At 38.6% G+C, this 15,251-nt stretch overlaps 1 protein-coding gene across 2 annotated transcripts in view; it reads left to right on the top strand.

The window, feature by feature from the left end:
• KCTD16 (potassium channel tetramerization domain containing 16) overlaps positions 1-15,251 on the top strand; it is a 232,877-nt gene that overhangs the window by 118,544 nt on the left and 99,082 nt on the right. Inside the window, exon 3 of one of the 2 annotated variants that reach the window (XM_023751993.1) lies at positions 12,131-12,152. The exons of the other annotated variant lie outside the window; for it this stretch is intronic. Within the exon in view, the coding sequence (XP_023607761.1) occupies positions 12,131-12,152 (22 nt within the window). The remainder of the gene's footprint in view (positions 1-12,130; positions 12,153-15,251) is intronic. 2 annotated transcript variants of the gene reach the window in all.

Here is a 15,251-nt window from a genome sequence, read left to right as displayed (position 1 = left end):
CTAATGCTTGATGAATGAGTGAACAAATACTCTGGGGAAGTGTGCTTGGTCTTCCACCACACCGAGACTGAAGGCGTGGATGTTCTCTGGATGCAGCGATTCCCCTTACTGTAAGGCTTGTTTTCAACCCTGAGCAGGTGAGATTCAAGAAGGAGGCTTCTTGCAGCGGCCATCCTCTTCAGAATCTCCTTCTAGCTTTGGAAGAGGGATCAAAGGCACAGTCCTGAGTTGCCTGCTCAAACCTTTGTTAGTACTTTCCCATTGCAGCTCGGGACTAAGGAGGATTTTCTGTATACATGACCACAGACATTGATCTAACTTGGTTGATGTGGCTGGTGCCTTGTTCACAGTATGTTGCCAGTAAGACTATGATATAATGCAATAAGGGGACTGTCTGTGTGACAGCAAGTGACGCTGAAATGTATGGGTTTATTTCATTAGGAGTAGTGTATTCTCAGCAGATACTGGTCTGCATGCATAATGTGGTTCTTGTGGAGCCACAGCAAACACTCTCTGTTAGAGTAAGGTAATTGCTTTACCTGGCCACTTTCAGATTCATTAAGGGGATGCCTGATCTCCCATCAGCTGTGTGAACCCTGCTCACATTCAGCACTATTTCCCTGTGGTCACCTCTCCATCAGGCCAGGCATCTCATTGGCCCTGTCTGCCAGCTGGACCCTAATGCTTCTGAGCAAGGGCCTAGGCTTGCCCTGTGTGGTTGCTTAGGAGAGTGAATCTTGAAAGTTTTCATCACAAGAAAAAAATGTGTACCTAAAGTAGTCCCCCCCTTATCTGCTATTTGCTTTCTGCAGTTTCATGGTCCAAAAATTTACTTAGAAAAATCCCAGAAATAAACAATTTTAAATTACACACCGTTCTAGTAGCATGATGAAACCTCATGCTGTCTGCTCCATCCTGCCAGGACATGAATCACCCCTTTGTCCAGTGTCTCCATACGGTAGATGCTTCCCACCTGTTAGTCACCCAGTATCTGTCTCGGTTATCAGATCGACTGTCATGGTAGCATAGTGTCTGCGTTCAATTCACCCTAATTTTACTTAATAATGTCCCCAAAATGCAAGAGTAATGATGCTGGCAATTCACATATGCCAAAGAGAAGCCGTAAAGTGCTTATTTTAAGTGAAAAGGGTAAATAAGTGGAACAACAAATTGACTTCTCTCTTTCTTCCTCTCTCTCTAAAATCAATCAATATTTTTCTTAAAAGACGAAAGTTTTCTTACTTAATAAAAAAGAAAAATATTGTTTCGGAGGCTACTAAGATCTATAGTAAGAATGAATCTTCTTTCTATGAGATCGTGAAAAAGAAAAAAGAAATTTGTGCTAGTTTTGCTGTTATATCTCAAACTTCAGATTTATGGCCACAAGTGTGATAAGTTCTTAGTTAAGATAGATAAAACATTAAATTTTTGGGTTGAAGACATGCCATTATTATGGCTAGATTATCCTCCTCTTGATGTTGTCAGGTCAGTAGTAGCCTACATCACAATGCCTACATCATTCCCTTTATCTCATCACATAGGCATTGTGTCATTGCATGTCATCGCAAAAGGAAGGGTGACTACAGTATAATCAGATATTTAGAGATTGTATTCTCATAATTTTTATTATACTATATTGTTATAATTATTTTATTATTAGTTATTATTCATCTCTTCCCGTGCCTGTTTATAGATTAAACTTTATCATAGTTATGTATGTATATGAAAAATAATATATATAGGATTCTGTACTATCCTTGGTTTTGGGCATCCACAGAGGGTCTTAGAATGTATTGTCCACAGAAGGGGGGACCACTGTATGTGTGGTGATGGATATTAACCTGGATATATTGTGGTGATCATTTTGCAATGTATATAAATATTGAATCATTAAATTGTATCCCTGAAACTACTACAATGTTATCTCAATTATACCTCAATAAAAAAGTGAAAAAACTAAGAAATAGTACTAAAATTACTTGAGGAAATGGCTAAAATAATTAGTGATATTCCAATAACTAAAGTGTGGAAATACTGTGATGTAGTATAGTTCCTGATACATAGTAGGTGCATAATAGATATTTATTTAAAAGAAAGAATGAATAATAAAATTGGAAATAGTAGCTAAATTTGTTTTATGCTTGTTTTGTGCCAAGTCACTGGGCTAGAAGTGTTTCATACAATATGCCATTTGATTGTGACTTGTAATTAGTCATTTTATCTTTATTTTATGGATGAAGGAACTCGTGCGTAGGAGATAACTTATACAAAATCACTCAGCTAGTGGTGCGAGGTCTACTCTTTGTCTCCAAGCCCCAAGTGTGCTTCTATACATCCCTAGAAAACAGATACTAAAAGATAAACTAGAGTTTTTATTTTCAGTTATACCCGGGTTTCCTAAGGTGGTAAGAATATTCCAGCATGTTGCCCTGGCCAGTGTTGTTTGGTGGTTAGAGTGTTGGCCTGCACACCAAAGGGTCTGGGTTCAATTCCTGGTCAAGGGCATGTACCTGGGTTGTGATTTGCTCCTCGTCCCTGTTCAGGCATGTGTGGAAGGCAATCAATCGATTTGTCTTGTCTCTTTCTCCCTCTCCCCTCCATCACTCCCTTATACTCTCTCTCTGAAAAGCAATGGAAAAAACATTCTCGGGTAAGGGAAAAAAATTATATATATATATATATATATTGGCATGTTGAAGGTCAGCTTAGTTAGCTCTGTTGTGATGAGTGTGCTGCAAAGATAGCGAGTTTGATAAATTATGTTGGCACTTGCCAGTTGAACAGCATGTATTTTGTGAAGTCTTCTAAGTCCCTGAACAAACTGGACTTTTAGTCTCTTCTACCCCATTCTCTGTAACTCCTGCCAGCTTTGCTGCCCATGTCATGGCTTAAGAAAGGTTTCCAGGGACTTCATCATATGCTCACCAAACACTATCTCAAGTTTCATGGCAGCGATACACTCTGCTTTAGACAACTGTGTTGCTTGACTCAAAGTAGCTCTGATGGTCACCAGGTAGAGAATGCCCAAAGTGCATGTGCAGCCTCTAAGAGTGAAATAATTTTTTCAAAATTGCTGCACTCTTTTCTGTTGGTGATTTTACATATGATTGTATATTTATTTACTTTTTTCTCTTTTGTTTGTATTTTATCTATTTATTTTTTCAATACAGTTGGCATTCAATATTCTATTAGCTTCAGGTGTACAGCACAGTGGTTAGACATATAATTTATGAAGCGATCCCCCTATAAGTCTAGTACCCACCTGACACCATAAATAGTTACATCTGTATGTACTGTATACTTAAATGTTGTAAGTTGCTATTTCTCTACTTTAATGCTAAGGAATTATACATTCGACCAAGACCTTCCTTCCCCAACACTTTGCTTTATATATATAGTGCGTCTGTGCTGTGTCAGGCACAATTAGGGCAATAGGAATGAGCTAAATATTAAGTCTCACAACCTCATAAATACAACCTGGTTTCATTCTTGAAAGCCATTCTCAGATCTTTGGGAAATCTCAGGATACCAGTGGCTTCTAACTTACTGCAATTGTAAATGTTTAAAGTTGAAGACTATGCACATTTTCTATGAGTAGTCCCCACTCTGTGAAATCAGAGGGCTAAAAGAGAAAAGGCATTTGGAAGAAGAATACATCATAGAGTTTTCTTAAAATTATAAATTGTTCCTCACATTTATGATTTCTTTGGTGTGACTCATTTACTACATAGGATAGGAGTGTTATGGTTTGGAATAATTTCAGAGCTGAGTAACATTTCATAAAAGCTGGAAATGGTTATTTTTCTTTTCATCTGCTTTTCACTTTTTCAATGCTAGTTTCATGGAAGAGAAAGGTGAGACCATAAGTAGATAATGGACATCATGGGCATTTCATATATGAAACAAATGTCAATTCCTAACAAAAATCTATCATTATAGGGAAAACTAGTGATCTCACCATTGATCATTAAAACTGGAAGGACCTTTGAAAATCTTTTTTTATTCCTCATAATGTGGGTCATGGATCACCAACTTCAAAATCACCTGGGTGTGTTAAAGAACACACATCTCTGGCCTCCACTCTAGACTATCTGAATTAGTGTCTCCAAGGGAAACCAGGGAATATAGATTTCTCAGAGTCTCCCTAGGTGATTCATAGGAACACTAAAGTTTGGTAATCACTTTATTCTAATCTCCTCACAGTACATAGAAATTGAGCCTCCATATAGTGAAGTGACATCAATGACAAACTAGATAGTAAATAACAAATCACCCTTCTTGGCTATTCAAAACCACCTAGGTGACATGCAATTGTATAAATTCATTTGAATGCATCTTTCTGCCTCAGCTGTGTAGTTATGTAATTTAATTACTTCTTAGTTTGATTTGAAGGCCTTATTCTATTAGATAAGATGTGTTAATTACTCTGATGGCAATATGTGGTAATAATGGTGCAGTGTTACATTAATAATTTCAAGATCATGAATAATATGCAACACCTCTGTGTCTGAGCCATTATTAATTTGTTGCACTAGTGCTAGAGTGTTTAAAATTCAGTTTCAAGCATGTCTTCTCAGAGAAAAAAAGAATAATACATGTATTGAGACACCTCCCCTTTATTATGCTATTAACTCTGTCCTTGCAAATTAGCTGTATAGTATACCTAATTAGTGAGGTAAAAATATAATTTCATTTCATTTTTTTAAATGCGGGTAAATCAAAGCAAAGACTTTGCTGATAAAGAAGGAGAAAGTAGGAGCAATATAAATCTTGTGCAATTGTATCAGTTATAGTGAATCTCAGGAGATAAGAATAACTCTAAGTAGAATTTTTTATTAGTCTGAGTTTTTGAGTGGACTTAAATTCATATTTCCTCACCTAAAGAAAACAACCTTCTCATTTACATGATAATAAAAGCAGTTGATACCTAGGCAGAAGAGAAGGTAGTGGACACCTGTTTCATCTGCCTGCCCATTATCCATTTCTTTTTCCTGGCAATAGCACTGTGATGGAGAATAACCATTTTCCTTAGTCTATGTGGGAACTACCCTCAACATCAGAGTTTGACAGTCAACCCTGGACTGTCTCCATTCTTTGTGAATTGTGATTGGCTTAAAGATGGCATGTGATATAAGTTGGTCCAATCAGAGCTCATCCTAGGATTTTCTAGAGCAGTGGTTCTCAACCTTCCTAATGCCACGACCCTTTAATACAGTTCCTCATGTTGTGGTGACCCCCAACCATAAAATTATTTGCGTTGCTACTTCATAACTATAATTTTGCTACTGTTATGAATCGTAATGTAAATATCTGATATACAGGATGTATTTTCATTGTTACAAATTGAACATAATTAAAGCATAGTGATTAATTACAAAAACAATATGTAATTATATATGTGTTTTCCGATGGTCTTAGGTGACCCCTGTGAAAGGGTCGTTCGACCCCCAAAGGGGTCGCGATCCACAGGTTGAGAACCGCTGTTCTAGAGCAATAGAGATATGTACTGAGAATATGGGGCATAATCTTTGGGAAACGGACACGCATCTTGCCACTATAAAAGAAAAGTCTACCATCATAGAATAGAAGAGGGGAGGGGCATGAGACCAATTCCTGGCGACAGAATTTAAGTCCCTGAATCAAAGCTTAAGTTACCTACTATTGTGGTGTGTTTTTTCACTATGCAATCAAAATATTCTGTTTTTTTGTTGTTTGTTAAGCCATTGTGAGTTTGATTTCTGTCACTTGCAGCAACCACAAAAGGGCACTACAATGTTTTAAAACTTTCTAAACTCATGAGTTTCCAGGAATAGGAATGTGTGTGCACTAAATCCTGCATGTGTCCTACTGAGTCTTCATTGTGAACAGTGGAACAGATTAATAGCTGGCCTGTGTTAGAGGTAGGGTGACTACATCATGTATTATTCAAATCAGAATACATTTTCCCCCTCACATTTGTATTATGGAAAATTTTGAATCTACATAAAAGTAAACAGAATAGTATACTCAACCCATGAATCTATCAGTTACCACGCTCTAGAACCATCAATGCTTTGGCCAGTCCTGCCTCAGTCACATCCCATCAGCTCCTTCCACCTCCAGTATTATGTTGAAGTGAATCCCATCATTTCATTGTATAAAATTTTGAGAGGGAAAAGGGGACAGGAAAGGAAGAAGACTATCTCAGAGAGACTGAGATTGATTGTATGGAATAGATTGAAAATAAATGAATTAGAATCTGTAACTTAGTACTATACTCTAACCATCTGAGAATGTGGACCAACTGGAGTGCTAAAGAGTCTTGGGACCTTTTTCTTTTCTATCAGCCTTTTTTGGTTATATAAATGTTTTATTGGGTACCATCTAAGCCTGAGTCCTCCAAGAAACAGATGGCAAAACAGGATAAAATGTGTAAAAATTTTATTAGGAAAACATCTCCGGGAGAGAAAATGAGAAGAAAACCCAGAAAAAGCCCAGCCGGTGTTGCTCAGTAGTTAAGGTTCCATTTCCAATCAGGGCACATGCCGGGATTATGGGCTTGATCCAGTAGGGGGTGTGCAGGAGGCAGCCCATCAATGATTCCCTCTCATTGATGATTCTATCTCTCTCTTTCTCTCTGAAATAAATAAAAATATATTTTAAAAAAGAAAACCCAGAAAAGGCTGGGAAAACAATTAGACTACAATGCAAATCTGACCCTGAGGGAAGGAGAGAGGAGCAAAGAGTGGATGGAAGTGTCCTAGATTTTGAAAGGCTGTCAGGGAGTCCTCAATCCAGGAATTGGCCTTACCTAGTATACCTGCTGCTCTTAGTCTGGCAAGGAGCCCATGAAAGCTGTATCTTATTCTGTTTGGCTGCTATGGCAAATTACCATATACTGGGTGGTTTATAAACAACAGAAATTTATTTCTCACAGTTGAGGAGGCTGAGAAGTCCAAGATCAATCTCTAACAAGCATATCAAACTCGCGGCCAGCAGGCATGTGGCCCGCCAGCCACGAGTTTGACATGCTTGCCTGGTGAGAGCCTGCTATCTGTCCACAGATCGTTATCTTCTTGCTGTGTCCTCACATGGTACAATGGGTAAGGGAGCACTCTGGGGTCTCTTTTATGAGGTCACTAATCCCATTCATGAGGACTCTTTGCCCTCATGTCATAATTACTTCCCAAAGGCCATACCTCTAATAGCATCGTAATGGGGATTAGGTTACAACATATGAATTTGGTGGGCACACAAACATTCACTCTGTTGCACACAGCGATGGATTTCAGAGTGCAGCAGCTGAGGCCCTTGGTTGATTCTGCTCCCTGTGTTGGAAGTCTGTTAGGCATATTTTTATGTCTCCCCTCCCCCCACACACATACCAAGACTTTTAAAAAATATTATCTATGTAATTTAACTTAGTGATTAAAGCATGGACTTAAAAATCAGATCAGCCCTATTAAAATCTTAGCTCTATTGCTTAGTAGTTATGTGGATGTGGGCAAATCACTTGAGTTCAGTGTATCTTATCCAGGAAATGAGGATAACAATAGCCTTTACCTCATGGATTGTTGTAAAGGCTAAATGAGATAAACTATACATGGTACTTAGATTGTATAGCCTATATAGCAAATGCTCAAAAATTGTTAGTGATGATAATGACAAACATGAAGACTTTATGAAAAACAGACCTTTAGCCATAGGCTCATATTTTCAGAGACTGTATCCAAACAATAGATCTAAAATGACTAATTTATAACACTTAGGAGTTTGGGCCCAGTCTTTTTTTTAAAACTGATTTCAGAGCGGGAGAGGGAGAGAGAGATAGAAACATCAATGATGAGGGAGAATCATCGATCAGCTGCGTCCTGCACGCCCCACACTGAGGATCGAGCCCGCAACCAGGGCATAGGCACTGACAGGGAATAGAACCGTGACCTCCTGGTTCATAGGTTGATGCTCAACCACTGAGCCACGCTGGCCAGACTGGGCCCAGTCTTTACAGTTGGTCTCATTTTCTTTTGGTACATCAAAGGCATCCTTCTCTGTGCCCTTCCTGAGCCTTTGCACTCAGCGTTTCCTCCATCTGGATGACTTTCCCCACTCCTCTCCTTTATCTACTTGCTTCCTACTCATCTTTCTGGTTTTAGTCTAAGAATAAATTAATTAGGTAAGACATCTCTGACCCCACAGTCTAATCAAGGTTCTTTTTTAATGTAGCCTCCAAGAAGTGTGCTACTAAAATTGCATTCCTTTTATAGCTAAGACTTCTGTTAGTTATCAGACATTTATTCATATCTGATCAATGGTCGTCTTTCCCATGTGAGAGCAAGGATCATGCCTGATTTTGCTTTCAATTTAAATTCAATGCCTATTGCAGTGCTAGCTTGGAACACAATAACATTTGTTAGCTAAATGAATAATCTACTCCGAAATAATCAGGTCCTTGTCAATTAATTGTTTGTGTCTGATTCATTGGAGACTGAGCCATGAAACTAGCTTGGCAACATATTACCATAAAAAGGAGGAGATATTTGACTAGTTCTCAGGGCAAAAAACTCCATGTCCTACTTTTATTTTTATTGTTGTTATTCATTGTTTATTTTTATTTGTTTTGATAAGAACACTTATCATGAGAGCTGCCCTCTTAACAAATTCCAAATGCACAATGCTGTATTGTTGACTATAGGCACAGTGTTGTACAGCAGATCTCTAGGACTTACTCATCTTGTAAAACTGAAACTACAATTGAACAACTCCTCATTTGCCCCAGGCTACAGCCCCTGGCAACCACCATTCTACTCTTTCCTTCTATGAGCCTGACTACTCTAGATAACCTCAAATTAGTAAAATCATGCAGTATTTTTTCCTTCTGTAACTGGTTTATTTGACTTAGCATAATGTCCTCCAGGTTCATCCATGATGTCTCATGTGGCAGGACTTCCTGCTTTTTAAGGCTGAATAGTAATTCCATTGTATCTATATACATTTTCTTTCACTGATAGACATTTGGAATGTTTCCATATCTTGGCTATTGTGAATAATGCTGCAGTGAATATGGGAGTGCAGAGACTTCAAGTTATAGGGATGCCTCACTAATGGTTGATAGTTCTGTCCTCATGTAGTAAGTATGTAAGGTCTCATGACCACTGAAATGAAAGTGGCTGTGTTTGGGGAATCAGGATACTAGGTTAATGCTCTAATTTGCTTCTCCATATTAGGGACAAACAAGTTCGGTGTGACTTTTGTTTCTCATCTGCTTCTAAAGTCAGTCTCTTCTTATGGGTTGAAATTTGGGAATGCTCTGTAGAAAAATGGTCATGGGATGCAACACTATCTTCTCTCTCAACTGCCCCCTCCCATCTCCTACATTTGCTGTAATGTAGCTAAATAGGACCACAGGCTCCAGCTAGCATTTTCTGAGCAGCCTGAGAGTCAATGTGCCTGTTTAATTCTCACCTATGAGGCAATCTAATCTGATGATTACATGTGCCAGCAATAACCAGTCAATTGGACTTTTCAAGCACTCACCTGGAAAGACTGCTTTAGTGTGTTGTTCGTGGATGAAGTTGCAGTTTTATTGACCAGATCTCTTCCCAAGATAACTTTGATGAAAAGTGATGATGATTATACTAAACACACTCATACACACACACAGACACAGACATGTATCTTTTCCTACTCTCCCGCTACAGGCCTACCTCATTTTATTGCACATTTCTTTACTGAACTTCACAAATGTTGTGCTTTTTACAAATTGAAGGCAAGATGCTCCACCAGCAATAAGATTTGGACTCATTTATTGCAATCTTGCTTTACTGTGGTGGTCTGGAAGCTAACCTGCAATATCTCCGGGGTATGCCAGTACAATAGTGCAGATCACCAATATCACCTGTCAGGATTTCTGTGTTGGGCTCCTCTCTAGCTTTTTTGGCCCCGGGGAATCTGGAGATCTCAGTCCTGCAGTGTCCTCATTGTTCTCTATTGTCTAAGTGTTTCAGCAGCATTCAGAGTTCTTTCATGCTCTTGGGTTCCTTCCACTTTCCTCTTCCTCCCATCTTAGATTCCATGTTACAGCCACACTGAATTACAGGCCATGTGCTTTTTCACTTCTTTGAATAAACTCTTCTCTTTGACTGAAACACTCTTCTCTTCCTTCTTTTCTCATTCTCTCTTCCCTTCAGAACTGCTATAGATTATTCTCCTTTAAGTCTGAGCTTGTATATGACAACCTTTAGGAACCATTCACTGGAAACACATCATGAAGAAACTCCTTGCCAATGAGCTTCCAGAACACCAACTACCTTCCTCTATGCCAGCGGTTCTCAACCTGTCGTGACGAACGACCTTTCACAGGGGTCGCCTAAGACCATCTTGCATATCAGATATTTACATTACGATTCATAACAGTAGCAACATTACAGTTATGAAGTAGCAATGAAAATAATTTTATGGTTGGGTCACAACATGAGGAACTGTATTTAAAGGGCCAGAAGGTTGAGAACCACTACCTAAGCCCTTGTCACACTGTCATAACTGTCTCTTGACTTGCCTATTTCCCCTCTCCTCACAGCTGGGAAGACCATGAACTTAGGAACTATGACTTTTTATGGCCAAATCACCAGTGTCTACAATAAGTCTTGAGACACAGTTGGCATTCAATAAGTGCTTGTTCAATAATAAAACAATTTGTGTAGAGACTCTGCAATATATGAAGGATTTTATGTGTATTTCATTTAGTGAAGAAAACTATAAGAAGAGTATTAATAGTTGATGATGATAATAAAAGAATCAAATAAAAGCCATTTCTAATATGGTTATATTAATGATATGGTGAAATGCCTTGTTCTGTCAAAGGTCATCCGTAAAGGCCTTTATGTTTTCCAAAATGTTCTGCGGTTGTTAAAAGAAAGACACCAAATGGTACAAATACATGTCTGATTTTCCCTCATCAGTCGCCATGGGATATCTTCCTTCAAAAACACCCTCTCACCTTGGCCAGTGTTGCTCAGTTGGTTGGGTGTCCTCTTGTGTACCAGGAGGTTGCCGATTCGATTCTGGGTCAAGAGCACATGCCTGGGTTGTGGGCTGGATCCCTTGTTGGGGGCATGCAGGAGGCAGCCAATCAATGTTGAATTCTCACATTGATGTTTCTTTTTCTCTGGCCCTCTCCCTCTCTCTCTCTCTAAAATTCAATAAACTAGCCAGTCAGAGAAAGATAAGTATCACATGACTTATTCATATATGGAATCTAATGAACAAAATAAACTGATGAACAAAATAGATCCAGAGACATTGAAGCATGGAAGAGACTGACAAATTTCAGAGGGAAGGCAGGGTTGGGGTGGTAGATAGGGAAAGATTAACTGGGGAACTTAGATGCATATATGTATAGCCCATGACACAGACAATAGTGTGGTAAAGGCCTGGGAGGGGCTGGTGTGGAGTGGAGGAGGTCAATGGGGAAAAAAAAAACCCACCAAAGGGAATGTCTGTAATACTTTCAGCAATAAAGATAAATTAAAAATAAATAAATAAAATAAAAATCAATGAACTATTCTTTAAAAGAAACAAAAACAAACAAAAAACCCCCCAAAATATCTCTAAGATGGATGCCTATGTCTAGGAAAATAAAATCTAGGAAGTAAATTGACTTTCAGGGAGTAGCAGTAAATATAGAATATCAATGTGATCAGAGATGATGGATGTCAGAGACAGGCAGGAGAAAAATAGAAAATAATTGTCTGATAGAGAAACAAACACATCTATCTATGCTGTAAGATTTTTAAAATGTTTATAGCCTTTTCTATCAAGTATATAGTTTTTGATGAGTTGAAATATTTTTCCACCTAGCTTATCAAATTCCAATCAATATGTGTGACCCAAGTATTTAAATTGAAATGGAAACACTTGTGTCACAGATCCAATTGATCTTGTAACTCGCATTGTTCCTAATTTCAATATTGGCTGCTATTCTTTTCTTGACTATAGATGACTGAAAGGAGATTTTTATGGGTGCTTCCAACCCAGACATTCACTGTTTGAAAATCAGTTTGGATCACACAGAAAAAGACAGAAAAAAATCCAGTTCTCTTCATCTGCTTCCAGGGCCTATTTCTTTGTCTTTGGGAGAATAAATTATCCTAAGAAAGAATTTTGGAAAACAAGCAGTTAACAAACTGTTTTTATAAAATCTTTAATTTGGTAATAACAGAGTCTACAAAAGAGTTAAGTTGTGCTTATAATCAAAAGCTTCCCTGTTCTCATCGTATAATGTTATGGTCAGCCTTTGATGTTTTTGGAACTGTTTAGGGTATGGTTAAAGTCAGTATTGTTTAGGGTTGGGGTTAGGAAGGCTTGAGGAAGTATAGTTTTGAGAAAAACTGAACATAGTAGAGTGAGAGAATGAAATCATCTACTGTTGATTTATTTATGGAAGCAAAAGTACTTAGAGCAGGAAGGGACAGTGTGGGCCATGGTGGAGATTTTACCTGTAGGTCCATGCATGACACTGTTTCCTCAGACAGAAGTATAGAGTAGTTTCTAAAGCTGCATAACACTGGTGAGCTGCAGCTAAGAGCACATGTTCTAGTGATTTACAGATTTTGGAAGTTTGTTTCCAATCTAGCACTTCTCCTTGCTTGAAAGTTCAATATTTCCCCAAAGGTACATATTCTAGTACCTTTGGGAACTTTGCTTCTTCAAGTATAATACTGGCTCGCTCTCCAACTGTTACCTATTTTGGATAGCTGTGTTGGCCTTTCCTATCCTTTCCCATTAGAATTCAAGAACCTTTGCTTGTGTTTCCATGGCATCTACAGTAGCGTTCTCTACACTGGCCACACTGTATTTTTTAATAATTAATTTTATTTGGTGTTTTTATATACATGCCTCAATCCCTCTTTCTACAGATAATCACTGTTAATGGTTTCTTGTGTTTCTTTCCATAAAACAGAAATTTTGCCTATTGCTGATGCACATGTAACTAAATATAAACATGACTTTTAAAAATCATATAAAATATATTTTTGGCAATATTTTTCACTCTGATTTTTGTTGACTGTATTTTGGATATATTTCTATTAACACATATAATACTGCCTCATTGTTTTAAATAGCTATGTAATAATTCCATTTTATGGATGTTCTAGAATTTATAATCACCCAGGCTCCCAATTACAGGCACATTGATTTGGTGCAGCTTTCTGTTTTTACAAACACCCCAGTGAGGAATGTCTGCGATTGTGAACTGTGAATTTCTGTGAGTACTAGTATGTCTTCAGGATATGTCCCAGTGAGATTTCAGGGTCAGAGGACATTGCAATTTAATATTGGTAGATTAACTCTACAGAAATGTTTCACATCAATTAGTCTCCCAATAGCAGCATCACACTGTATATAAAATGGGTTTGCATTTCTCTTCCCCCACCTAGAAGGTGAGAAAATTTGTAGAGCTATGCTTTTCATCTCTCAATCCCTGAAGCATCTAGCACAGTGCTCAATAAATATTTGCCTAAGGAAGAAGTGACAAATGAAAAGTTCTGCTCATGTGTTAGCCTGCATTAACACTGTCAGAGTTATGTCAGAAGTAGTATTACAGTCACACGTTAACGTGACACTCGGACACGTTGGATAATTCAAGGAGAGGTGTGTATGTGCCTGTGAATTCACCAGGCAATGACATAATCCTCTCATTAATCTTAAAGGCTCAGGAAGAGAAAGAAGGGATAATTCTAGAGTCAATCTACATCTTTTTGTAGGGTTTTAGAGTAGACTGTCCACTGGGGCCAGCAGATATACTGCTAGGTGATTTGAGTGTGTAGATGAAACAAGAAGGGAGGGGTGAGTACTCCTTTCTTGGCCCCAAGCAGGGAGTGTGCTAGACAAGGGCTGAAGCTTTTCCTTCTGTCATTTCTCATGTGTATTCTATCATGCATGTGGAAACTAGCTGTGAATCCGAAGGGCCCAACAGATAGACTCCAAACTCTCCAGCCCGACTGTCAAGGCCCTCTGCCATCAGACCTCCAGTGTGTGTCTTGCTACTCCCAGCTGCCTCCAGTTACTCCCTGCTACTCCTGACGCCTGGAGACCTATTGTGGGCTTTGCCAGTCTGTTGCCTGGTTCTTTGATACCTGTCATTCCTAGTTCAGATTGGCTGCAATAGTGATTTTTAATCTGTACCCAATTTTTTTAAAATTTTTTTATTGATTAAGTTATTACATATATGTCCTTATCCCCATGTTACCCCCACTCATGCCCTCACCCCCTATTATCTGTGTCCATTGGTTAGGCCTATATGTTTGCATATAAGTCCTTTGGTTGATCTCTCCTCCTTACCCCCACCCTCCCCTACCTTCCCTCTGAGGTTTGATGGTCTGATCAATGCTTCTCTGTCTCTGTTTTTGTTCATCAGTTTATGTTGTTCATTGTATTTCATAAATGAGTGAGATCATGTGATATTTATCTTTCTCTGGCTGGCTTATTTCACTTAGCATAATGCTCTCCACTTCCTTCCATGCTGTTGCAAATGGTAAGAACTCCTTTTTTACCGCAGCATAGTATTCCATTGTGTAGATGTACCACAGTTTTTTAATCCGCTCATCTACTGATGGGCACTTAGGCTGTTTCCAAATCTTAGCTATGGTGAATTGTGCTGCTATGAACATAGGGATGCATATATCCTTTGTAATTGGTGTTTCTAGTTTCTTGGGATATATCCTAGAAGTGGGATCACTGGGTCAAATGGAAGTTCCATTTTTAGTTTTTTGAGGAAACTCCATACTGTTCTCCACAGTGGCTGCACGAGTCTGCATTCCCACCAGCAGTGCACCAGGGTTACTTTTTCTTCACATCCTCGCCAGCACTTGTCATTTGTTGATTTGTTGATGATAGCCATTCTGACAAGTGTGAGATGGTACTGCATTGTCGTTCTGATTTGCATTTCTCAGATGATTAGTGACTTTGAACATGTTTTCATATGTCTTTTGGCCTTTCTTCTATCTTCTTTCAAAAAGAATCTATTTAGGTCCATTGCCCATTGTACCTAATTTTTGAATGAACTGTAAATATGCCACACATCTATATTGTGCCCTGGAGACACAGGTTTTTTAAGACCTCCAGTGCTTTCCAAGGCACATTTTTTTGAAATACTATGTGCATCCCACAGTTCTGACACCCATGGGGGGAAGACAAGGTGAATATTAGAGGCATTTACTACTTTCTCTTTACTGTTCACCTGGCTGATGTCTATTTGGCTGGTCAGCCCTGCC

This window comes from Myotis lucifugus, unplaced genomic scaffold (assembly GCF_000147115.1).
Source record: "Myotis lucifugus unplaced genomic scaffold, Myoluc2.0 scaffold_28, whole genome shotgun sequence".
Classification (NCBI taxonomy): Eukaryota; Metazoa; Chordata; class Mammalia; order Chiroptera; family Vespertilionidae; genus Myotis; species Myotis lucifugus.
This window is presented reverse-complemented; position numbering and strand designations above follow the sequence as displayed.